At 58.9% G+C, this 22850-nt stretch overlaps 7 protein-coding genes across 7 annotated transcripts; 2 read left to right on the top strand and 5 right to left on the bottom strand.

Annotated features, from left to right (window-relative positions):
- Nucleotides 1-982: 982 nt before the first annotated feature.
- Nucleotides 983-2238, bottom strand: SLS55_010109 (uncharacterized protein; the record flags this gene model as incomplete). The annotated part of the gene is made up of 2 exons (XM_066781499.1): nt 983-2023; nt 2233-2238. The coding sequence occupies 2 exons, from the start codon at nt 2236-2238 to the stop codon at nt 983-985; spliced, it is 1047 nt and encodes a 348-aa protein (XP_066628501.1).
- A 1218-nt stretch (nt 2239-3456) lies between these two features.
- Nucleotides 3457-5101, bottom strand: SLS55_010108 (uncharacterized protein; the record flags this gene model as incomplete). Its single annotated transcript, XM_066781498.1, has 2 exons — nt 3457-4913; nt 5098-5101. 2 exons carry the CDS (start codon nt 5099-5101, stop codon nt 3457-3459), a joined length of 1461 nt encoding a protein of 486 aa, XP_066628500.1.
- Nucleotides 5102-7234: 2133 nt separating this feature from the next.
- Nucleotides 7235-8092, bottom strand: ARP2_1 (Actin-related protein 2; the record flags this gene model as incomplete). The annotated part of the gene is made up of 2 exons (XM_066781497.1): nt 7235-7272; nt 7324-8092. 2 exons carry the CDS (start codon nt 8090-8092, stop codon nt 7235-7237), a joined length of 807 nt encoding a protein of 268 aa, XP_066628499.1.
- A 1086-nt stretch (nt 8093-9178) lies between these two features.
- SLS55_010106 (uncharacterized protein) lies at nt 9179-10185 on the top strand (the record flags this gene model as incomplete). The annotated part of the gene is made up of 2 exons (XM_066781496.1): nt 9179-9190; nt 9244-10185. The coding sequence occupies 2 exons, from the start codon at nt 9179-9181 to the stop codon at nt 10183-10185; spliced, it is 954 nt and encodes a 317-aa protein (XP_066628498.1).
- A 1045-nt stretch (nt 10186-11230) lies between these two features.
- On the top strand, nt 11231-12668 carry SLS55_010105 (uncharacterized protein; the record flags this gene model as incomplete). Its single annotated transcript, XM_066781495.1, has 2 exons — nt 11231-11238; nt 11477-12668. 2 exons carry the CDS (start codon nt 11231-11233, stop codon nt 12666-12668), a joined length of 1200 nt encoding a protein of 399 aa, XP_066628497.1.
- Nucleotides 12669-13150: 482 nt separating this feature from the next.
- On the bottom strand, nt 13151-14530 carry SLS55_010104 (uncharacterized protein; the record flags this gene model as incomplete). Its single annotated transcript, XM_066781494.1, has 1 exon — nt 13151-14530. One exon carries the CDS (start codon nt 14528-14530, stop codon nt 13151-13153), a length of 1380 nt encoding a protein of 459 aa, XP_066628496.1.
- A 2835-nt stretch (nt 14531-17365) lies between these two features.
- On the bottom strand, nt 17366-18318 carry SLS55_010103 (uncharacterized protein; the record flags this gene model as incomplete). Its single annotated transcript, XM_066781493.1, has 2 exons — nt 17366-18060; nt 18120-18318. 2 exons carry the CDS (start codon nt 18316-18318, stop codon nt 17366-17368), a joined length of 894 nt encoding a protein of 297 aa, XP_066628495.1.
- Between the last annotated feature and the right edge of the window lie 4532 nt (nt 18319-22850).

Below are 22850 nucleotides of genomic sequence, written 5' to 3'. Positions count from 1 at the left end.
CTTCCGGGGTGAGGCCAACGTGGTTATCGTAAATTCGCTCCACCGGTTGTTCCCTAACGGGACTGTAGCCCTCCTTCATTTTGCACTCGGAGCAAATGCGCCTGCAAGTGAGCAGGTATAGATACTCGCCGAAATATCCGCAATCCTCACATTGCGGATCGCGGAGCTTATCATGTAGATTCTTGCAGGTTATGTAAGAGGCGGTTTCCGTAACAATGAGCGCTCTCAGAACGCTGGGCACATAAGTAACGATGTTATCGTATTCGAGGATCGAGTCAACCACGTTCCTGGCACGTTGGTTGACACGTCGGATGTCCGTGAGAGTGGCCAAATCCACTTGCGCAAGAGTAGACTGTAGGAGTTCCAAAGGTAATGCGTCGAGTACGCCAAGGTCGCATTGTGGCGTTTTCGGGAAGCGGCCGTTGTCCAAAGGGCAGTTTTTAGCGATGTACTTGTCGAGAGTGTATTCGACGAAGCTAATATCGGGAAATGTGTACTCATGGAACTGAGCTGCGGCGACTGAAGGGTTGGACATATTGGTGGTGCTCTTGCTGAATCGTTGAATTTCACAAAGAGAGGGGACAGCTTTGTGGGAATAGCCTCAGGGTCCACACGCCAGGCAACAATTTCAGCCGAGCAGGCAAATATGTCTCAGGTCCCTGGATGGGTTTCCCGTTGCAGACCAGATATCGTCGCGATCGGGGCATCGCTGGCGCCCCAACGCATGCAGAGAAGGCCGCCGCCGCCGCCGTGCACTCGGCCACGCCGGCCAGGAGCAGTGAGGGCGGCGGCAGCAGAGCCGGCTTATATAGCAGCAGCCCCGCACTTAATCGTACTCTCTGCTGCAAACCAACCCACCTCTTATGAAACAAAGCATCCCGAGACAATCGTGTGCGCAACATCTCACGGGATCGCAATCGTGAGAATGCCCATGACTCCACTTAATGTTGTGTTTTGCCTTAGCCCTTCCCAAACACAGATCTCACAGACTCCTCCGAGATCTCTTCGCTGGCCGTGGGCTCTCATCCATCCGACCCTCACCCGTCCCCTCCCTCTTCCTCACCGCCTTCCTCCTATCTCTCCTCACCCTGGCCTTCGATGTCGGAAACCCGTTTACTTGCTGCGGCTGCTGATTACCCTCATCACGGTCAACCTTCGCAGCTCCATCCTCTGCGTCCTCCGCCATTCCCTCCACATCACCACCGCCCTTCCTCTCCTCCCTCATCCTCTTCCTCGGCCTCCTGTCCACCAGCGCCATCCCCGCCATCCCCGCAATCGTCGCCTCGTCCTCACCCACATCTGCCTCCTCCTCCATCTGGCCCTCGTCTCTCCTCCGCTTCTTCCCTCCCCCCGCGGCGGCGGCGGTGCTCATCTTCTGCCTCGCAGCCGCGCGCTTGGCCGCCTGCTCTGCCAGCCTAGCCTCGACGACAGCGCTGATGTCTTCGAACTCCGGTTCCTGCTCCACTGCTTCCGTAGGTGCCGGCGGTGGCGGTGGAGCGGACGGCGGTGGCGATTGCTGTTGTTGTTTTTGTTGTGGCTGCGGCACGGCAGGCGAGAAGCTGAACAAGTACGCGGCGGCGGCGGCGGCGGCTGGATCGTGGCGAAAGGCACGACGAGCAGCAGCAGCAGCAACAGCGGGCCCGGTGCACTTGACATCGACCCCATCCTCCACCCGCACTCTTTTGATCGGCTGTGGCAGGTGCTCTTCGGACGAGCCACGCCGCGAGCGCTTCTTGCTCTTCGCTCGGGCCGTGTCGTCGTCGTCGTCGCCGTCGCCGTCACCGTCGTCATCCATCGGTATGGCGGCACGGTAGTGGCGGACGATGAGGCCGCCTCCATGACCGCCGAAAGAGCGTTTGTTGATGTTGCTCTTGTTCAAACGCACGCCATCCAGGTCGCGAACGGCGCGTGCGGCAGAGCCGGCGGAGCGGAGGACGACCTTGACGAAGCCGTTGACTTGGGGCGCTTGAGGGGGAAGGGCGTAGATTCTGATTTCCGGATTCTTGGGCGGGCGGATGGGATGCTTTAGTCTGACTCTAGAAGTCGGTGGTCCTTTCGTCAGCTCGTTGCTTCCATTACAGTGTACTTTATTTCTTTCCGATCATGATAGCGGAGAGAGAGAAAGTGCAAGACGTACGGATTGTACCCGCTCAGAAACTGCCAGACATCGCTCGCCGTCGCACGCCGCGGGATGTTCGCGATGACGATGCGCCCGTCCGCACCGCCATCCACGTCCATGTTCGCGCTTCCCCCATCTCCCCCAAATTCCTCGCTTGCTGCCGCCACTTCCTCCTCATCTCCCCCAACCTCCTCCTCCCCCCGTTCCTCTTCTTCGTCCTCCTCCTCCCCACCAGCCGGACTCCCAGGCGCCGACATCTCCAAGCCGCTTGATATCCTCCTTCGACTCGTCTTCGTATTCCTCCCTTCCATCATGATCTCCCCCGCCCTCACAGCATCCTCCCATATCCGCTCCGCACGCGCGCGCATCGCGTCGAGTTCCGATTTGTGGTTGTTGCTGTCGGCGCCGCCGTCGCCGTGGTGCAAGCTGGCCAAATGGTCGAGCAGCGCGCGGTGGCTGCGCAGGTTGGCCAGGTGCGTCTCGTGCAGCGAGAGCCAGGCGGAGTCGGGGTCGGAGTCGGGCATTGTGGGCGGCGTGGGTGTGGAATGTTTGCGTGGATAGGTCTGCGGTGTGTGTGGGGTGGAGGCGAGGTGAGGCGATGATCCAATGCGCGTGAATGTATGGGGGGTATCCAATGGGTCCAAAATGCGGTGGTGCTGGTGGGAGAGATGTGCGTTCTCGCGGTCGCGGCCGGCGCTGAGGGCGGTTCGACGAAGGGCGATGTGTCGCTAAGTTTGTTGGGCGGAAGAAAACTGGTTTAACGTGCCGTCAATGCGGTTGGGATTGATCGTGATGTCGTCGTGGTAGGCGTTTGGTGTCGACCGAGCGACGGAAGTCGTGCGAGACTGTGGGAGGCGCGATGGGGAGACGCGCCGAGTCCTTGCGGGCAGGAAGCTTTCTCGCGTGCGTCGGCTGATCGACGGCAGGGGTGCGTGCGTGCGGGGGTGGCACGACGGCTGGCTGCCCGGCGCCACGCGTTTCTGTCACAACTTCCTCCCGTCTGACTACATTCTGTGAAATACTTAAGATTACTATAGATACGTCGACACAGGCAGATTGCAACTTCCCGATGCCCGCTTCATTCCGTAGGACGATTCCTAACTCGTACAAGACACCACTACAAGCAACAGCTTCTCGCACGCCACTTTTGCTCGCCTCCTGAATTCCGCATAACGCCATCCCTCCATCCATCCATGTCCGTCCACAATGGAATACTCCCATAACACCATCGCTTACTTGTGCTCGTTATCCCTCGCACCCCGCTTTTGGCGAACAAAATTAGCCTGGACAATAGGAACACGAAACAGAAAGGCCATGCCATGCCATGCCACTGCTCCTCAATACCTAAACCCGCCCGTCCCCAGAAATGTCGCCAGATCCCCCAGACCTTTGAGGTGTTCGTCGAAAGCTTTCGAGTCCCGTTCGCTCGCCTCTTCCTCGCTCTCCTTGACCGGCGCAAGCTTGGTGTCTTCCGCTTCCAGCTGCTGCAGCTGCTGCAGCGGTGGCAGCGTCGGGGCCACGCCGCCATTCAGCTCCGCCTTCGCACCGTCGCCATTGACGACGGGCGGGAGATGGTGGTGGTGCTGTGGGCTGCCGCCGTTGAGCGCCGCGGTGGTAGGATGAGGGTGATGGCTGTCGTGGCGCTCGTGCATCGCACCGGCGTCGACGCCGCCGCCGCTGCTTCGTGTGTTCAGCCGCGTCGAGAGCCGACCGAGCTCCGAGTGCCAGCGCTCGGCAAGCGGCCAGACAGGCGCCGACTTGCGGAGGATCTCGAGGACGGGAGCGACGATGCTGCGGGCCGCTGCGGCCGCGTCTTCAGCGCTGCCGGCGCCGTTGGCGCTGCGCGGAGGAACCGAGTTGCCACTGCCGGTGATGGATATGGGTACGCCTTGGAGAATCATGTTGGCGACCGTCGAGGCGGCGGTGTAGGCGGCAAAGAGGACAACAACGGGGTAAGCCGGGGGCGGCGCGCCGCCGTCAGCGCCGCCGTTAACAAAGCTCGCGTCGGCATCTAGCGTTGTGATGAGTGCAGTAACGCGTCCGGCAGCGTAGGCGATGGTGTTAATGACGTCTGTGACGTCTGCATCAGTGTCGCGGCCCCCTGTGCGTCGACCCATACGGTGCAGCTGCTTGCGGGATAGGAAGATGAAGGTGCAGTAGTGAACGCTGTGGGTAAAGGCGAAGGAGTAGCCGTTTCCAACTTGGATGTGGAGGTCTATCTTGCCCGGCGTGTCCCGTTGCCGTGAAGGGAGGGATTTTGCCCATTGGTGGAGCTCATCCATGATCGCGTGATATTCGGTGTCGTCTTGCTCGTCTGCGGGAGGATCCATGACCCAGGAGACGGCGCGGCGCCAAAGCATTGCCACCCGAATCATATGGCCGAATTCTCCAACCTCAGCTTCAGGGCATTCGGGTGATGTGTAGCCTGGGATTCCACCACTGAGGGTAGTCGTTGACACCGGACTCCCGAAATGGAAATCATCCTCACTGCACGGCAATTGGATCTGCAGTTCTTCAGCACGGATGGAGGGAGGGCGTCCGTTGCCACATGAGAGAAATTGGTCCATGATGAAGCAGGTCCAGATGGTACGGCGAGCGGTCTCAGCGGCGACGAAGTCTTCATCACCGGCGGTGGCTTGCGGAAGAAACATCTGGGCCATGCGGGCGGCCATGCCGAGGTAAATGTAGGCACGTATCCCACGGCCAGAGCCCCAGTGATGCATGGCCAGTAGACAGAGTGACTGCACGTCGGGGACAGAGGGGCAATCCATGCTGGAGACGATGTTTGCCTGAGCTTTTTCGGCGAAGAACTCGGACGCACCACCGGGGGAGCCGAAATGGCGGATCAGGCCAGGCGAGGCCCTTGCAAGAGGTAAGCTTCTTCTCTGGCGTAAAAGGGGAGAGGGTCAATTACCTGGCGCCCGAGGATAGTATGGCATAATTAAGGGTCTGCGGGAGAAGGCCCTCTTTCAGCTGACGCATGAAGCTGGGGCGGTGAAAGCAGGGAAAGGGCCACAGGGTGAAGGCGCGCTCGCAGTCCTGGACGTGGCTCGGGTGCAACTCCAGCTGGCTGGCGAGGTCGGATCGGTCCGGGAGCGCAGCATCCTTGTGGAGCTGCTGGGGCGGGGGGAGCTGGGCGGTGGTGGTTGGGGTGGTGTTTGCGAGAGGCGGCAGGCCGGCTATGACGGGGGCTCGGGGAGCGCGGGGGACCTTGCCGGGAAAGACGCACTGCTGCTGGGCCTTGACACAGCCTCGGCACGGCTGGCCGTTGTCATCGTGGAGGCATTTGGTCTTCTGGCGGCGACAGCGAATGCAGGCGGTGGCCGAGCGGGTGGCGAGCGGCTGCGGCTGCGGCGGGGGAGGCGCCGCTTGCATTGGGTCGAGATGGGACATGTGGTGGTTTGGAGGTGCTCGGAGTTGGGGTGGTCGGATGATGGAGCACCACGGGCCGGCGCGTTTGTCTTGTCCGGCGCTAATCCAGCCGGTGCTCGCGAGCTGGAAGGAGGCGCCTGTCGTTCTGGGCAGCGACCGCCAGGGGGCCGGCCGTCGCCTGTCACCTGCTTCGACTCCCACCACCCGGCCGATGCTGCCACTTTGCCTTCAATAGCCGACTGCGGCCAGCCTCAGCGGTCCGGCTGCCGGTCAGCCTATCGGAGCCAAAGGCGCCGTCATCGGGACGTGGGCGATCCCGAATTGTCGCCTGCAGCCAATCCCACTCGACCCAAAATAATCAGCCCAGCACTCCCCTCCACGGCCTTGTGCTGGCAACCCGCCGCACTACATCTTCAGCCGCCGGCCGACCGCGCGCACAATACCGTCCCGGCTCCAGTCACAGCATCCAGAGCTGCGTTACTCGCACCCTTGCACACCGACCGAGGCTTCAAGGGCCCGATGGCCGCCGGGACGGGCCGGAGAACCTGGGAACAACTTGACCGCGGATTTTCTGTAAAGGCCATCCTTCTGAGAACTCTGCGACCTTTTGTTTCACGTCTGCACTCGCCGACTGCGCACTTTCTATGTCCTGGTTACCCGCAGCGAACCGGATGTGCTCAGTTGGGTAGGTGTTGCGTGCGCGAGACTACGGGAGCACTAGTTTTAGACCCGGTCGCTCCGACAGGCAGCACTCACGAACCAATCAGATCTCTCCCCGTTCGGCATGCCGAATATACATACAATCTCCATACCCTTACCCCTACAACTGCTGCTACGCCGGACATGTTCATTTGAAAGGGACAAATACATGTCATCCTCGATCTGTCTCATATTCATCGTCGCCGTCATCATCAAATCCACGCCCCCACCGCCTTGTACATGCATAGACAGTCAGCTCGAACCCGATACGTTAGTCAAAGTCCTAATTTTGGGCAACCTACGGAATCATTGCCATAGTTGTACCGTGGCAAAGTCCCTTCTCATTCATTCATCTTATACCGGGTCTCCGGGTAGCAGGGATAACGTTCGGGCGGCCCCATTGAGTGCCACCGACGTAGATGGGGCGGAAGGTTTACCGATAGGTGATACAGCTCCTTCGCGCAGCCGATGGCTAGCGTGGATCTGTTTTTTGCTCATGTCGTGGCTAGTTAAAGCTATCGTCCGGACGAGAATGTCGAATTAAAAATTCTATATACACGTCTAGACGATGGCTTTAACTACCTACGTATTGTTTTTTTTTCTTCTAAGAACGAGCCAAGGTATAGTTACGCCATGTAGTTCTGCTATCCTTCGCGCTAGCCATCGGCTGCGAGAGGGGGCTGTAGAGGCGAGCGGAAGGATCGCGGGGAAGCCGGAGGTCTAAATGCGGTCTATCCACCGGGTGTCATCGTCTATGAAACACTGACGCTGATAGCGCGGGTTGTGCTACCATTTCCGGGGGTTGTCTATATACTGCATTCATAAGTCACCAGCAATACATCGTGATGTTGGATGAACAATCAATTGATGCTCTACTTCGACCGTAACACAGATGACCACCATTGTGCTGGGGTATCTTAAAAAACGCAACGCTCTCTTCTTTCCAGCGCAAAAATGCCAATGTATTTCCAAGCCCAAATTATAGTCGTCAAGCTATGCGAAGCAGAAGCGAATCACACTTTATCCTTCAGTCATCGAATAGGCTTATTGCGAAGAGCCACCGGACACGGTAATCACTTGGCCTGAATGATCATGTCAGTGAGTGCACATCAATAAGACTCTCGGGGACTAACCGTTGACCCATCCACCGTCCTCGCTAGCAAGGAAGCCAACCACCTTGGCGACGTCCTGAGGCACGGCACACCGACCAAGCGGGCAGTGACTCGCCATGAGGCTCTCAATCTTGTCAGCAGACCAGTCGGGCGTGCCACCGGGGATGTAGTGCCATGCGTTCTGAGTGAACATGTCGCTCTTGATGCCACCAGGAGCAACACCGTTGACAGTGATGCCTCTCACACCGAAGTCGGTGGCGAAGGCCTTGATCATGCCAATCACAGCCATCTTGCTGGCACTGTAAAGCACATGGTCCTTGACGCCGAGCAGGCCAGCAGCAATGCTGGACATGAGGATGAGACGACCGTTGTCCTCAAGGTGGCGGAAGGCAGCCTGGCCGACGAAGAACTGCGCGCGAGTGTTGAGGTTGAAGACCTGATCGTACTTCTCCTCGGTGATCTCCAATGTCTTGTCCCAGCTCTCGGTCCCAGAGTTGCTCATGACGATGTCGAGCCTGCCGAATGCCTGCTTGGCCTCCTCGAACAGACGGTTGATCTCGGCAACCTTGGAGACGTCGGCCTGGATGGAGACAGCCTTCGCGCCGTTGCCGTAGGACTCAATCTCCTGGACGACCTCTTCGGCGGGGCCCTTGGAGGAGACGTAGTTGACGACGACAGAGGCACCGCGCTTGCCGAGCTCGAGAGCAACGCCGCGGCCGATGCCACGACCGGCACCGGTGACGAGGGCGACCTTGCCCTCGAGGCTCGCAGTAGGAACGGCAACAACCATGTTTGCTAAATGCTGCAGTGGCGGGGTCAGAGAGAACCGAGAGCGGGGTGCTAGTTCAGCGACATACGGGTATAGAATTGGTGAAGCTGGCGACAGAAAACGGCACGGTTGTGGAACAGGGCAACGGCGTAGCAGAGTCAAGAATGGGACACAGGGCATTTTGGAAACACAGTCGAGGACTATATAAATAAGAGCTACAAAAAAAAGTACTCTGCGGCTTTGGGAGACGCGACGCGTCCGGAGCCGGATCCCCGCCCTTGGTCCGGAGCACGATTCGCTAGCGCCAGGGCCGGAAGAGTGGCTTTCTGGAATCGTTCCACGGCAGTCCGACGGCGTTGGCAGGTGCCGAAAGCGCGATTGGCGGCGCAGCTCCTCAACGTCAGCGATGTAGGCTGCGGCGTGGGGCCAAGGTGGGCAGTTGAGCGTTTGCGACAGGCCAAGCCCTGTGGCATGGTGTTTTTAGCAAGTCCGAAGCACTAGCCGCTGATGTGAGTGAGTGCATGCGCCATCGGCAATCGAGCGGGGCGATGCGTGCAGCTCGCGAGAGGGACTCCGAGGGCAAGTGCAGGAACGCGTGCGGGTTGAGGATGGCGCGGAGGAATACTACTGCGGTACAGGAGTGGCACCGCTTGTTATCTTATCGGCCCTGTGCCTGCCGCCCTCCAGGTGCCAGGCCAGCAGCAGCTCTGCACAAGCTCGCCGCCGCCAGCCAATGGCCACAGGAGCCTCAATTTCTCGTGCATCTGCATCACCGACGGCCGTGTCGCCAGCACCTCGTTTGACCCACGCAGCGCCGGCGCTGGCCGCTGGCCGCTGGGAACAGCTGGTCCCGCGGGCCATCCAACGCCGAGATGGCGACGCCACGCCTTGACGTGATCCATTGCTGCCGCCATCCCCCAGCCCCATCCTCTCGACCACTCCTGCTCCTGCGTCAACCGGCTGCCGGGCTCCGCTTTACACCGCCGTGTGGAGACTTGTAACAGGGGGCGCTCCTCACTGCTCCCCTCAGGCAACCGACGCCGGACAACACCAGCCGCAATCGGCGAAGTTCGCCCGTGCAAAAGCAACATCACCACAGCCACCAAGATGCACATTCTCGTAAGCCGTCCCTCACCTCGCACAGGACGTCATTGACGAGAAGCTCTTCCCAGGTCACCAACGACGACGGCCCGCCGTCCAACGACTCCTCGCCCTACGTGCACCCCTTCATCGCCGCCCTCCAGGCCCACGGCCACATTGTCTCTGTCGTGCTGCCGCATGTGCAGCGCTCATGGATCGGGAAGGCGCACATCGTCGGCCACAGCATCCGCCCGACCTACTTCCGCCCTGACCCCATCCCCGCCACTCTCCCCGCCTCTGAAGATGGGACTCCGCGCTACCCCAACACCGGCACCACCGACTCGCGCCCTCTGCCTCACTCGTCATCCGCCGAGGAGTGGGTGCTCGTCGACAGCACCCCCGCGTCGTGCGTCCAGATCGGCCTGCACCACTACTTCCGCGACCGCGGCCCCATCGATCTGGTCGTCTCCGGCCCCAACTACGGCAGGAATACCACAGCGGTGTTTGCGTTGAGCAGTGGAACCATTGGCGGTGCCATGGAGGGCGCCGTGTGCGGAAAACGCTCCATTGCGCTGAGCTTCGCCTTCTTTGACCGCAACCACGACGCGACCATCATCGCGGAAGCGTGCGAGCAGGCGGTCAAGGTGATTGAGCATCTGGCGACGAACTGGGGCTCGGACGCGCAGCTTTACACCGTCAACGTGCCGCTGCAGGCGGGCGTGACCAAGCAGAAGACTGTGTGGACGGAGATGCTGCAGAATTCTTGGTCGAGTGGAAGCTGCTTCCAGGAGGTGCTGGTGCCGGAGAGCGAAGACGACGGCCCGGCCGAGGCTGAGAGAGAGCTGCGGAAAGAAGAAGAGCGGGCAGAGCAGGGTGAAAGCGGCTCTACTGGAAGCGGAACCGCCACTCCGCATGCGAGATATAATCACATGCATTTCAAGTGGGCGCCGAAATTCAAGGACGTCTATGACAGCGTGGAGAAGAGCGAGCCGGGCAACGATGGTTGGGCGGTGAAGAATGGATACACCAGGTAAGTGTCTACCCCTCCCGGCTTACCGTGGGCCTACTGACTGTGTTAGTGTCACACCGCTACGGGCCAACTTCATGCACTCTTCGGCGAACTACAAGGGTGAATTGCAGATATAGAAAACCGTGATCAAGCAGGGAAAACTCATTGGCATTCTCCTACACTTGCATGTTCTGCGGTTTAAATATACCCTCGATCATCAAATACTCCAAAGTTCTCATTCGCTGCATGTTTCATTACGTATTTCTCACTCTAGGGCGGCGAGACTAACGGAGATATCGAGTGTGAGGAGTAGAAATCCGACTCGTGCGGTAGTCTTGAGCTTACAATTCACACGCCCTTATTACGATGGCCGAATCCGAGGACTCCCAACTTGTAATACAAGCCAACTCCAATTAGCATCTAATACTGATCCAGCGGATGACATAGCTATTGTATAAGTCTTCACAAAGCAGGGCTTGTTCTGTCTTGTATTGGCGCCTTGCAAGATATCTTAGATCGCGATGCTTGGCATGGTGTTGAATCCCACCTACCCTCTTAGGTTTTACACATACCCGGTCGAATTTCTGGGGGCTATACGCATCCGCGGGATTCTTGACCTCACACGATTGTCATCATGGTGTCGAGGCTCTTAGAGGCTGCGCAGAGCCGCTATCACGATCCACCCCTTTGATGCTTAATGGGACCTATTGAGAGGCTATGCCACCCAACGGGTACACCAATCTCAATTGACACATTGAACCATCACAACAAAATCGTGGTCCTCAACAAGGGAGCTGACAGCAAGTAAATGAATACGTTATATGGCTAATGACCCATTAAATGTCAAGTTAGCCATCCAAATATGCTCTTTAGTATTTCAACCCAATCAGCATCGCGCTTATCCGACGCATCTGGTACTTAGAGTCTCAAAGCAAGATCTACGAAGACAGCAGCAGGGTCATCTTGACCAAAACAAAACAGCATGCGGGGTATCTTGTAACAAGACGTCTTCACTCGAGTCTTACTTGGCTGACCCCTGCTGTGTCAGACAGTCCGTCCTCATCTAAAGAATGAAGCCGTCCGAATTTGCTTCTCGGTGGACAAGAGGGATCATCTCATGATCAGTCAAGCCACAGTTGCGCCGCTCCTGAAGGAAGTGGGCACTTACGTGCGGGGTCTTCACGAGTATGCGTTGGTGTTCAGTCCAGACAACCATCAAGCAATCTTGAGAGCACCTGTAAGTTTCGCCGCCCAACTGAAGCTGGCACAAGAAGCTGATACCAAAGCAAAAAGAAATCGGACCACCCACTCTCCAGCGACTGGAAGCCCCACGACTTCCGAAGCTTCGTCCGAGACTGGGACGAAAGCGCATACCACTACGCCGTCATCACCACACACAAGCTCTTCCTCCTCCACCTGGACGGCAAGCTAGACCCAACCGGCCGCCTCACGACCTGGAACGGCCTCAAGCTCTTCATCGCTGTCGCGCACACATACCACCAAGAAGACACGCCCGCGACCAGCGCCGTCCTCGCCCGCGCCCTGCGGCACCAGCAACCGACGACGACGCGCACCACCATCGCCGCGGACCCGACGGGCGCCTTCTCGCTCGCCGTCGAGGCGCGCGACAAGTGCCTCTTCCGCAAGGCCGTCGCCCACATCTGCGGCCTGCCGACGGCCCGCTACGCCGCCCTCATCGCCCGCCTCACCGCGCTGTCGTCGTCGTCGTCGTCGGCCGATCAGCCGGCGCGCCAGGTGCAGCACGCCGGGCTGCACGCGCGCGCCCTCACCGCCGCCGCCATCCACGCCCTCGCCACCCACCGCGACCGCTTCCACAAAATGCTCGCCGCCGCGAACTCCGCGCTGCTCGACTTCCTCGATCGCATCGACGAAGGCAGCGGCAGCGGCAGCGGCAGCGGTAGCGGCATCGTCGTCGCCTCCTCTTGCTACTCCTCCTTCGACCGCGCCCGCCTGATCGACCGCTGGTTCGCCGCCACCCTGCGCAGCCTGCTGGCCAGCTACCAGGACAACGACAGGCGCCTGCAGCCCGGCTACGGCTTCGCGTACCGCCTGCTCGCGCGCCCGCGGCTGCTCAGGCGCTGCTACTACGCCTCCTCCCGTTCCCGTCGTTGGGGGGAGGCAGCACCACGGCGGTGGCAGCGGTCCAGGGAGTCTTGGCCGGGGCCGGGGCCGGGGCCGGGGCTGCAGTCTGGTGGAGAGGACGGCGGCGATGGAGACGGCGATGGTGATGGCGATGGTTGGTTAAAGGGGGATGGGGAGGATGATGGGGAAAGGGAGGAGGTGGAGCTGGTGCTGGAACGGCGGAGGGCGGCGGCGGCGCGGATCGTGCATGTCCATGGCCTTGTCGCTGATCCTTGCGGCGTGTATGGCGGCGAGGCCGAGTCGGCGCATGATTCGCTTGTGTGTGTGGATGTGGGCGGGTCGGTGATGCCTTGGGGGGAAGGGGAAGGGGAGGGGGGAGGAGGGGGAGAGGGAGGTGATGGGTAGCGCGGGGGCGGCGGTTTGACTTTTGTTCGTAGGTTGGTTGGTTGGTTGGCTGAAGTCGTTCGTTCTGTGTATGTACATACCATCTTCTCGGCCGGTGTGGTCCACCAACTGTTTACTGCCACTCACTGCATGTTTTCCCATGCGGGCAGTTGAAGTAAGCATCCGAACGTGGAGGCTTAGTAGAATCCTAGGTCAGAAATGTACATGCGAGTCTTGAAAGATGACAAGCTCATTCAAGAGTTCGGATCCAACTACCCATGTACGGAGAGTAGTAGTAGTGTCGGTGGGACTCAAACCTTCTGTCTCGTGCTGGGGCCGCTAGGTTAACTACAGTCATTCGAGTCGATCACAGCATAAACTTGATAACAGATCGCTGAATAGTTGGCCCATGCCATATGTACAAGGCTTTGCATTACTAGTACTTCGTCATTAGGATCATACATAACAATATTACAGGAGCATCTCGAATCCTCCTCTCTCTTTTACTCCGCATTGTAGATGCTCAGCGACTCCGCTCCGCTGTCATCTCCACACTGCTCCTTGAAGCCGCCGACGACCTGCGCACGGTCCTGCACCCACTTCTCGAAGCTGGCCGCGGCGCAGCTCTCGCCGGGGCCGTCGACGCAGCCGGGCAGCGGCTGGGGGGCGCTGTTGACGAGGGCGCGGTAGTACTCGGTGCTGTCATCGTAGCCGTAGCTGTCGCACGACATCTTCTCGACGGCGATGTTGGTCAGGAAGGGCAGGATGTGCGAGCTCTTCCAGGTGCGGCGGTGGTTGATGGTGTCGAGGGGCATGGTCGCGTTGGGGTTGTTGGTGCCGGTGAAGTCGGAGCCGTTGAAGAGGCCCATGGCGACGAGGACGGTCGGGGGCAACTCGCGGTGGGTGAAGGAGACGTAGAGGTTTTGGGATTCGCCGGAGCTGTTGGAGGAGCTGGCGAGGGAGGCGAAGGTGGCGTTGAGCCAAGGGTAGCCAATGGCGCCGGCGACGGGGTTGCCGTAGCCCGTGTTGTGGTGGTACATCAGGTCGTTGGTGTACTCGAAGGCGAGCCAGTCGTCAGGGCTGAACAGGGACAGCGAGCAGAAGGGCGAGGTGCCGCGGATGACGGACTCGTAGCCGCAGAGCTGCTGCATGCCGTAGATGTCCGAGGCAGTCCAGTTGAAGCCCGGGACTTCGGCATTGAAGCGCGCAATGATGGGGGCGGTGTACTTCTTTTGGAAGGTAGAGGACTGCTCACTACCGCGCGAGGAGCTGTAGGCCGGGCAGGCCTTGTACGGCGTCAGGCTGTCGGCACCAGTGGTCTTCTCCTCGGCAATCTGGGTGAGGGAGCTCATGTTGCTCGTGCGGTCCAAGCCGCTGATCAGGGCTTGTGCGCTCTTGACGGTGCGCTCAGCCGTCGACGACCACACCTTCTTGGGCGTGCCGAAGCCGGGGTAGCGGCGCGCCAGCTCCACGCCCAGCGACATGGCCTCCAGCGTGCCGATCTTGGTCAGCTGCTCCATGTCGCGGTCCTCGACAACGGGGTCCTGCCAGGTGGAGAGGAAGGACAGGGCCTGCGAGGACGAGAAGTCGGCCGAGGTGTTGGCGAGCTTCTCGGTGAAGGGCTCGATGTACGACTCGTAGTCGAAGTCGTTGGCGTAGATGGCGGCATGGCGGACCAGGTACGCGGCGCGCGTGACATTGCAGCCCTGCGGAGGAGCGGGATCGAGCGGCGGGTCCTGCGGCGAGAAGTAGGGGGCGATGCCGGCGAGGTGCTCAAGCGGGTCGAACTCGTAGTCGTCGGGCGAGTAGAGGATGTTCTGGCCGCGGCCGCCGGCCTGGACTGCGCCCAGGAGGGCTGAGAGAGCGAGCAGGGAGGCGTGCATTGTGTGGTGGTGTCTGTCGTCTTGCTCTTTCCTTTTCGGGAGACGTGACGGTCGACAAAAGAATACTGGCCGCGGATCGATGCAGACGGGCGAGCGAGTGTCGGGACGAAACAGCCTTCTCCTTGTGGCTCTCGACTCAGAGTCAGTCGCGCTCTAATAAGAGGTAAACATTGCAGGCGGCTGGGGCGCGGAGCTCGGGCAGGGAAGATGACGTAGGGAGCTAAGCTTTTTAGGCGGCCGCCTTGGAAGCTTCGGGAGTGGGTCTGCCCGGTTTGTGCAGGAACAGGCAGTGATCGGCGGCAGATGGCAGGTTTCGCACATTTCGCAGCGCCGCCCGCCCCCGCTACTCGGTTGTCTCGGATCAAATGATGGCATTCTCACCCGCTCTAGACCTGTTTTCTCGAAGCTTAGCCACAGCAGATTGCGTCGGTGAGGCGGCATTGACGGTGAGTTGGCACTGTCTCAAATTAGCAACGCCGCCCCAATGGCAGCGCAGGAGCAAGATGACGACCGTCCTCCGGGTTCCCCATCGGGAGGCGGACCATTCACCGCACGCAGCAACGGGTCCAACGCTAGCTCTGAAACATCCGCAAACGTTGTTAACATTTACCCTCAGATTAAAAGGACTAGCATCCAGCAAATCGGCATTCACAGCACCCTTCCCACCCTAGGTCTTAATTGGGTCCAGGTCATCAATCGCGTCGGGATTATAATCTCCCGTTATCCACTTGTGTGGTGTGATGAAGTCCACAAATCCGAGGTTGGGGCTCGAGATGTCATAGCCCATCAACCTTCTCATTTCAAGCGGCCACGAAGCCACGTCCTCCTTGGTGTGGATCAGGTACTGGTTCTCCTGTTTTCACCCCAACAGAATCAGCATTCAATCGTTGAAATAACACACGTCGAAATAAATGAAACACTGACCTCGGTGCGCAGATGACTCTGGCAGAAAAACATCGAGTGCATCGGCCGCCGCCAGTCCGTCGTGCTGTTTGCGCCACCCGCATGGTAGAGGCCACCAAGGTGGCACCACGCATCTCCCGGCATCATGGTCGCCGCAACCGCCTCCTCCATCTTCGGGTAGCGCTCCATGCCCCAAAGGTGGGAGCCGGGAATGGCCTTCGATTGACTTTGAATCAGCTACTTTTTCTCTTTTCGATTTCACATTTCTTCTCTTCTACCTTAATCATAGAATCGACCGGGACGAGAGAAAATGGGGGGAAAAGAGAGACAGATAATGAGGAATGAAGAAGAAAGAAAAAGGGGGGAAAGAAAAAACTCACCACCGTCGCCCCATTCTCCGGCGTCGTCTGCGTGCCCGGAACCAGGAACGCCATCATCACATCACTCCCCATCCGGTAACCGGACTCGGTCTGGTCATCGCGCGTCGCGTGGTGCACCTTCTCGTCGCGGTGCAGCCGCTGGCCCGCGCCGCCCGGGTTGCACTCCATGGTCACGCTGGTCGACAGGATGGGGTAGACCGTGTATTCGTGCCGGTCGTCGTTGTACCAGCACGGCGTCGTCTTGGACAGGAAGTGCGTCGTCAGCCGCGACACCAGCGGGTGCATCAGCCAGTGGTTGCGGACCGTCGGCGAGCGCGTGACGAGGCGCGTGCAGCGCCGCGTTTCTGGCGGGAAGAGCGCGCCCTGTTATGCAGGGTGGTGAGTATGCAAGTGGTCGGGAGCATTGAGGGTACTCGAAAGGAGCGATAGGGGAGGATGTCGGATGCAGAGGCAGGACGATCAACTGACCTTCCACGGCTTGTCCTTGCGTAGGTATGGCTCCGTCTCAGCGTTGACTTGGTCGACAAGCTCTGGTGTCGTGAAGTTCTTGATTATGACACCGCCATCCTTTTTCAACGCCTCGATGATGGCCTCCGGCTCCGAGGCATCGATACGTTGGACAACAGGAACAGCTGACGGCATCTTTGGAGAATATGGAATCAGAATGGAAAGAAAGTGTTGGCAACTGTTGTTTTGGCCCAAGCCCAGCGCTACTCTCTTACGGTTTATATGCAGTCCTACAGCGGCTCTATCTTTCTGACTGTTATCTCTGCAGCAAGGTGAGTCAAAACAGAGTCGAGATCTGAGGAGCTAGAGCCTTATCGGGGTCAACGATATGCGCCGACAAAGTCCCCACATTCTTGGCGCGAGATCTACATGCGTTCATCCCCGCGCTGGTCTCGCCGATCTGAAGAGGAAGGCTCAAGCGACGGGGCTGATATGGATGCGACAGCGCGGGAAAGCAATTGCGACGACCAATCAACCATCTACACAAAGGTCAACTGCAGCCATCGAACACCCGTGGATGCCTTAGACGGTATAGGAATACACAGCAGCAATGCTGGCCAGAAGGTGGGAGGATATACCAGTCATAGGCGATCAACCGTGTTGCCGGAAGCAACCCCACTCCTTGCGATTGGCGTCTTGGTATCTTATCTTAGCATCTGCAAGGCTCAGACATTATTACAGGCTATGGGCTTCAATACCGTTCCGGGAAATGATCGTTGTGGTGAGAGTTGAACAGTCTGAGTCACTTGTTGATTGTTCGGTTTCACACAGTGACACAGATGATTGATGCGAGGGTCGTGTCATTATTTCTTTTCTATACTCTTGTGAAGTGGGAACATCATGACTTTGCGACAAAGTCGCCCTTCGGCGGGATTGTCACCACACCCCGCGACTCCTTCGTCCGCCATTGAATGGCCTTACACATTCCGTACAGCACATTCAGCGTAGGCATAGGTACACCCATGGCCTTGCCTTCCCGCACAGGCTCGCCCAGAATATTCTCGACCTCAATGAAATTGCCCTGGTGAACACGTTAGCGGGTGTGTCATCCAGAGGCGTCTTGGAAAAAGCAGTTACTTACCTTCCGCAAGTCATTCAGCATGCTTGGCGGCAGGTACATGGTCAACGGATCCATGTTGATCATCGTGTCCGCGATATCAGCTGGGAGGTCATGGCCTGCCGCCTTCGCCGCAGCCCTGATCTCCTCCATGGCCGGGCGGACCAGGTAATCGAGGCCGCAGTCGGCCAGGCGAATGCGGCCGGTGTCAAGGCCGGTGATGGCGCAGATGGAGTTCAGACACGCGTTGTACACCAGCTTGCGCCAGCGGCTGTAGCCGACGTTGTCGATGAAGTCGCACTCGGTCTTGCCGCCGGCGCCGTAGATGCGCACAAAGTCCCGCGCAGCCTTTTCTTCCAGCGCCGGGTCGAGGTTGGTGTTGTGGAAAGCGCCGATCTGGAGTTGGTCGTTGTCGTCATGCTCGATGACGCCGTGAGCGATCTCGTGTGAGCCGATCAGGCTGACGCCCGAGAGGACGGCATTGTTGGGGAAGGCGGCGAAGACGGGTTTCTCGATGTTGAGACCGTTCTGGACCAGCACGATGGTAGTATGGCCCGTTGTCACCGCGGGCGTGATCAGGTCAACCAGCGTCGGTGGGACGTCCGGGATATTCTTGGTGGTGCAGACGATGTAATCGAAAGGTTTGAGGCCTTCTTTCTGGACGTCGGGGACGCTCTTGACGACTGCAACGTGGAGTTAGCAACACTCTCGGCGCGAGGCGAGAAAGACGTAGTATACATACTCTTAGAGGGCCGCCAGCCTGTGATTTCGCCGTGGTCGCAGGACTTTATGTGAAAGCCATTCTTGACCGCCACATCGTAATTCGAGCGCAGGACAGCAGTGACGCTTGCCAGTCCACCGACTTCGAGGTTCAGGGCGCCAATGGTGCCGACGCCGCCGCTACCAACCAGAAGAACATTTGCCTTTGCTTCGGAACCCATTGCTGCGTGTTGTGAGATGTGTGTCGAGGATTGGAAGGGCGGCGCGCTGGAAGATAGAAATGGGAAGGCAGCTCTCTCAGGCGGCAGCGATTGTCGAGAAATTAAACGAGCAAGTCATTCCAGTCGAGCAAGTCATCGCGACCGGCTAGCGTCGGGAGGAGCCCTAACGGTGCCCTGCATCGCATGTGGATCTCTAGCCGCTTGAGATGGGATGGCGCACGCATAATCGTGGAGCGTAGGGCCGATATCGATGCGGGCGAGGCGTGTTTGTCGCGGCAAGGCGCGTTGACAGCGGAGGGGGAGCTCCTTATCGTCCCTTATCACGCAACTAGTGCGGGACAGCCGAAACACCCAGCTCCCACTCTTGTTGTCAACTGCTCGCCGGCGACGTGTCTTTCACCCGTCCCCGTAAACACAATTTGACCAGTCGCATGGCCCGCTGATTAAGCTATCAGCGCGATGTTGTTCCTAGCTTCGGCTCATTGCACCTCCCCCGAATGGCCTGTTCGGGCTAAGGACTTGGTAATTGACATCTCTACTTCGAGATTTGCAAGTGGGGAGTAACTAAAGTGGTTGCACCATCCTCATTGGAGCGACGGGAGGGGCATTGATGACGTCAGCGTCCTGCCGCATCGGTCGCTCGAGAGCTCACGCCAGGTCTCCACTTGCATCAACAAACTCTGACCTCCGTGCATCTCCTCATCTCCCTTCAACGCACTTCGCGATCCCGCCATGAGGTGTTCCGACCGCTGCAGCGTGAAGCGACGGTGCTGCTCATTTCTTCGAGACGCGACAAATCACAGCTCAATGCAAGCGTCCTTCCTCGCCAAACAACGGCTGTGGCGCCCACAATGTCATGAAATCGTATCTTCATTTGCTGCAGCTGAGATCCAAGCCACGAAACCCTTCCGGAATACAACAGAGCAATCCGATTTCGTTCCAACACTATCGATGAATGCAAGAGTCTGTGTAGCCGAGACGCCGTCGGCGTGCAGTTGAATGGAAAGTTTGTCTCGGAAAATTGAGACCGAATCAAAGCACAAGAGCAGGATGTAGAAATAATGTGTTTGGAGAAGAGAGCATGATGGGAGCAAAAGAAGGATATCTGCAAAGAGCGAGGCGTTCCAAGAAAAACAAGACCAAGGGACCGGTGATCATACATCCAATGCCGACTGGTTTGAAGGTTGCCAAGAGCTACACATATCGATCCTGTGGATGACTTCTGCTCTCACTAAATCTTTTGGAATCCGCAACCTGGCCTACATTTCACCGTTTCGCCATCTGCGCCGACTTCAGCCTTATGCTTGCCAAGTTTTTCCAAGAAGCGTCCAGCCGCACTGAGGCTTGCCAAACCCTCAACAACCATGTACCCGGCTCCCGGTGCATCACCGCCATGCAGCAGATCATATCAACGGGCAGCGGCAGCGGCAGCGGCTAGCAACCGTATCCACGGCAGCGGGCCAGCTATCCACCTCCCCACATCTCCACATCTCCATACTCGCGGGCGCCCGCAGCGGAGCTGGGGTAAACATACGGCTAAAACATACTTGGCGGGCGCCGCCACAACTGCACCTCGCGCCTTGTTATGCCGAACTCCATGATTGGGGAGACTGAGCCTAGAAAGAATGGACAGCGATACTCCAGCAGGCACAGAAAGCCTGAGAAAACGGCAGCGATGGAGCAAAGAGGCATTGTTGCTATGAGAGCTAGACGTGCGAGCTTCATGGCTGGATTTGTTTACACCGCCCTGTTGGACCCCGACTTTCTCGGTACAAGTATTCCGAAGCCAGGCTTATGAATTTACAAGCGTCTAGCACGATTAAGACCACGTTGACTCGCAAGAACGCACAGGTAGCAAGATTTCCAGTGTGGAGACGGCCAGGAAGGAGATCACTTCAGCCCTTTCCGCACGCAAGCTTTGTCTGCGGCTCTTGGGGGCCGAGGGCGGGTACCTACAAGGGCAGAGGGTACAGCGGATCATTCTGAGGTACCCCCTGGTATTCCTGCAAGCCTTACCCCGCTTGGCCGCGCGTAGTCTACCCTGCACTACCCCGGATCACAAAAAAGACATTGCCCGTGATCGACTGCTTGAAGCCACTGCCGCCTCCTCCGATTTCTTCGCTCTCGAACGCTCGCCCTGGCCCTCGTGAATAGTGTTTTCGGTGCTGCTGGACTAAGAACTCAACAAGCGAATCAAGACGTCACTATGAAGACTGGTTGATGATAACGCGATATTGGATCCGCCTGGGCTATTTCGTTCTACCCCGCATGAGCGATGGACCGCTCGACCAGACAGTGATCGCAACACAGAAGGGTTCGCAAGAGGGTTTGCAATCGGCGCAGGTGTTGTGGCCACCGACGACTGTGGCCGCCTATCCTTAGTCAAGTGCAGGTTAGGCAAGCAGACCAAAAGCGGGTGGCAAAACCCGGAGTGGCCCAGTGCTTATGAGGATGCTAGCGCGCCATGAAAATAGCGCGGCGGCTGACTGGCGCGCAGCGTCGTTTCCCCGCAAACTCGCTGGGCGAAGAGGAGGCGACGCCGTGGCTGGCCAAGGACCCTTGGACACGGTCCTGGGAGAGCGTCGCGTGCTAGCGATCCCTCAGGCGCAAAGGAGATCGGTGAAGCAGATCGACGTCAGCCACGCTTTTCGGTTGTGCAACCAGAAAGAAGATTGGTTTGGTGCGCGCTGCTGTGGCAGAAGGCTGAAACAGTGTGCTAGGAGGACCTGCCTTATTCTGACTTAGGTGACACCTCACGCTGACGGATTGACAGGGTCTGATGGTGGGTTGCGGAGGTGTCGATGGCGAGCGATGCAACGACGGTTCTAGTCGCCTTCTCGAAGCGTGGCCAATTCCTGCGATAACCGGTTCCTGGCTTTTTCCGCTGCGTGGGTGTCTTTGATGCCGGTGTCAGCATGCGTTGTTTTGCGCTGGTGCTGACTTTTGTGGTGGATGTGGTGTGGTGCAGTCGGGCCTGTTTGGCGGGGCGCATCTCCGTGGGGTCCCCGGAGGCCCCGTCAATGCGGTGAGACCTGGGGAATCACGCGAGGAATCGCCGACCGACTCGTCGCAACCGGCGGCACAGCGGCTGCGCTGCAGTGCAACCCGACAGCAGTATCCACCCGCCAACCCGCTTACCTCCTGGAATGCGGCGTCGACCGCACGCGGATGCCCGGTTATACGGAATGTGGCCCATCGTCGCATGCGCCAAGGCAACTGTTGGAATGCGCCGCAACCGGACGCCAACCGAGGAAACGAACGGTGGACTCGAGTAACGGCAGGCCTGCTGACAGATAATCAGTTTCTCTGCATTTCATCATGTCGGCGGCGGCGCGCCCGAGCGCAGCGCGGTGAAAGGATCTCTGTGGACTGGTCCAGAATGGACACTGGCCGCGTCTCCGCTGCTCGCCTGGAGGCTCCGCTTTCGCTTACGCGTGCAGATTGAGAGCAGTCACCGACCGCGGCTACGGGCACCCAAGATCAGGGGAGAGAGCAGATTGATGGGGAGATTGGAGACATGGGGTACGGAGGCAAAGGCAAATGCCGCGACCAAGACCCGGGAAATCGGCTTTCGAAAAGGACAGCGTACTCCGGGGGCCCCACTGCCGGGAAACAACAGGGGCTCGTAATAATAGCCGTGGTGGGGCATCCACATGGCAGCAAAAAATTTGTTTGGCAGCCGTCGGGCTCCTCTGAAGAAATTACGGGTTTGTTCCTGCGTTGGGAAATCCGATGGCACATTCGGGAAAATGGACGCCGAGCTAGGCCGGAGAAATATATCCAGCGAGGCATGCACTGACGTTTGACAACGAAGAGCCTGGATAAAAAAGACACACGGGGCACGAGAGGGCAGAGAGGCAGAGGCAGCAGGACGATGGCCGCTAGCGGCTGTGTCGCGTGTCAGCAGCTCTTCAGCTCTCCAGCTGTCGCGCTCGTGTGGCGAGGGCGGATGGCACGACAGACAGGAGAGCGGTACAGAGGGCGTTCGGCGCGGCGCAGCCACTGGGCAGACGTCTGGAGACCGGGCTGAGAGGCAGCGCAGCGATTCGCGTGCGGGTGACGGGTCGGGCGGCCGAGCAGTCGACGCTGACGGCGCGGTTGTCACTTGGTTGTACCTGTGATTATTCCTGTGCCCTCGGCCTCGCGTGTTCCTACTCGTTCGGCGGCGGCCGCCACGGCACGCAATGGGCAGTCTAGGCGCGCGTGGGTGGCGTCCTCATGCGGCGTTGCGGCGCGCGGGCTGGCGTTGCGCCATGAATGCAAGCCGTCTCTGGCGCTCCGGCTGGCTGATTCTGACCGCCATGTGGCTCCCTGCCCGCGCATTATTCTTTTGATTTTTCCCGCTGACCCCGGCATCCCGACGCGACGTTACATGTCGTGCTGCGGCGCCTTTTCGCCCGTCGGCGCTTGGCGGTGGAAGCTTGTCCGAGGGAGGATGGGCAAGAGTCAGTGGGGGCGCTAGCTCCCGCCGGGGGTGGTTGACATGGCGCGGATCGTCCTGGGCTGGAAGCGCATCTCAGGATGGCACCGAC

Source organism: Diplodia seriata (genome assembly GCF_021436955.1).
Source record: "Diplodia seriata strain FDS-637 chromosome Unknown scaffold_11, whole genome shotgun sequence".
Taxonomy (NCBI): domain Eukaryota; kingdom Fungi; phylum Ascomycota; class Dothideomycetes; order Botryosphaeriales; family Botryosphaeriaceae; genus Diplodia; species Diplodia seriata.
This window is presented reverse-complemented; position numbering and strand designations above follow the sequence as displayed.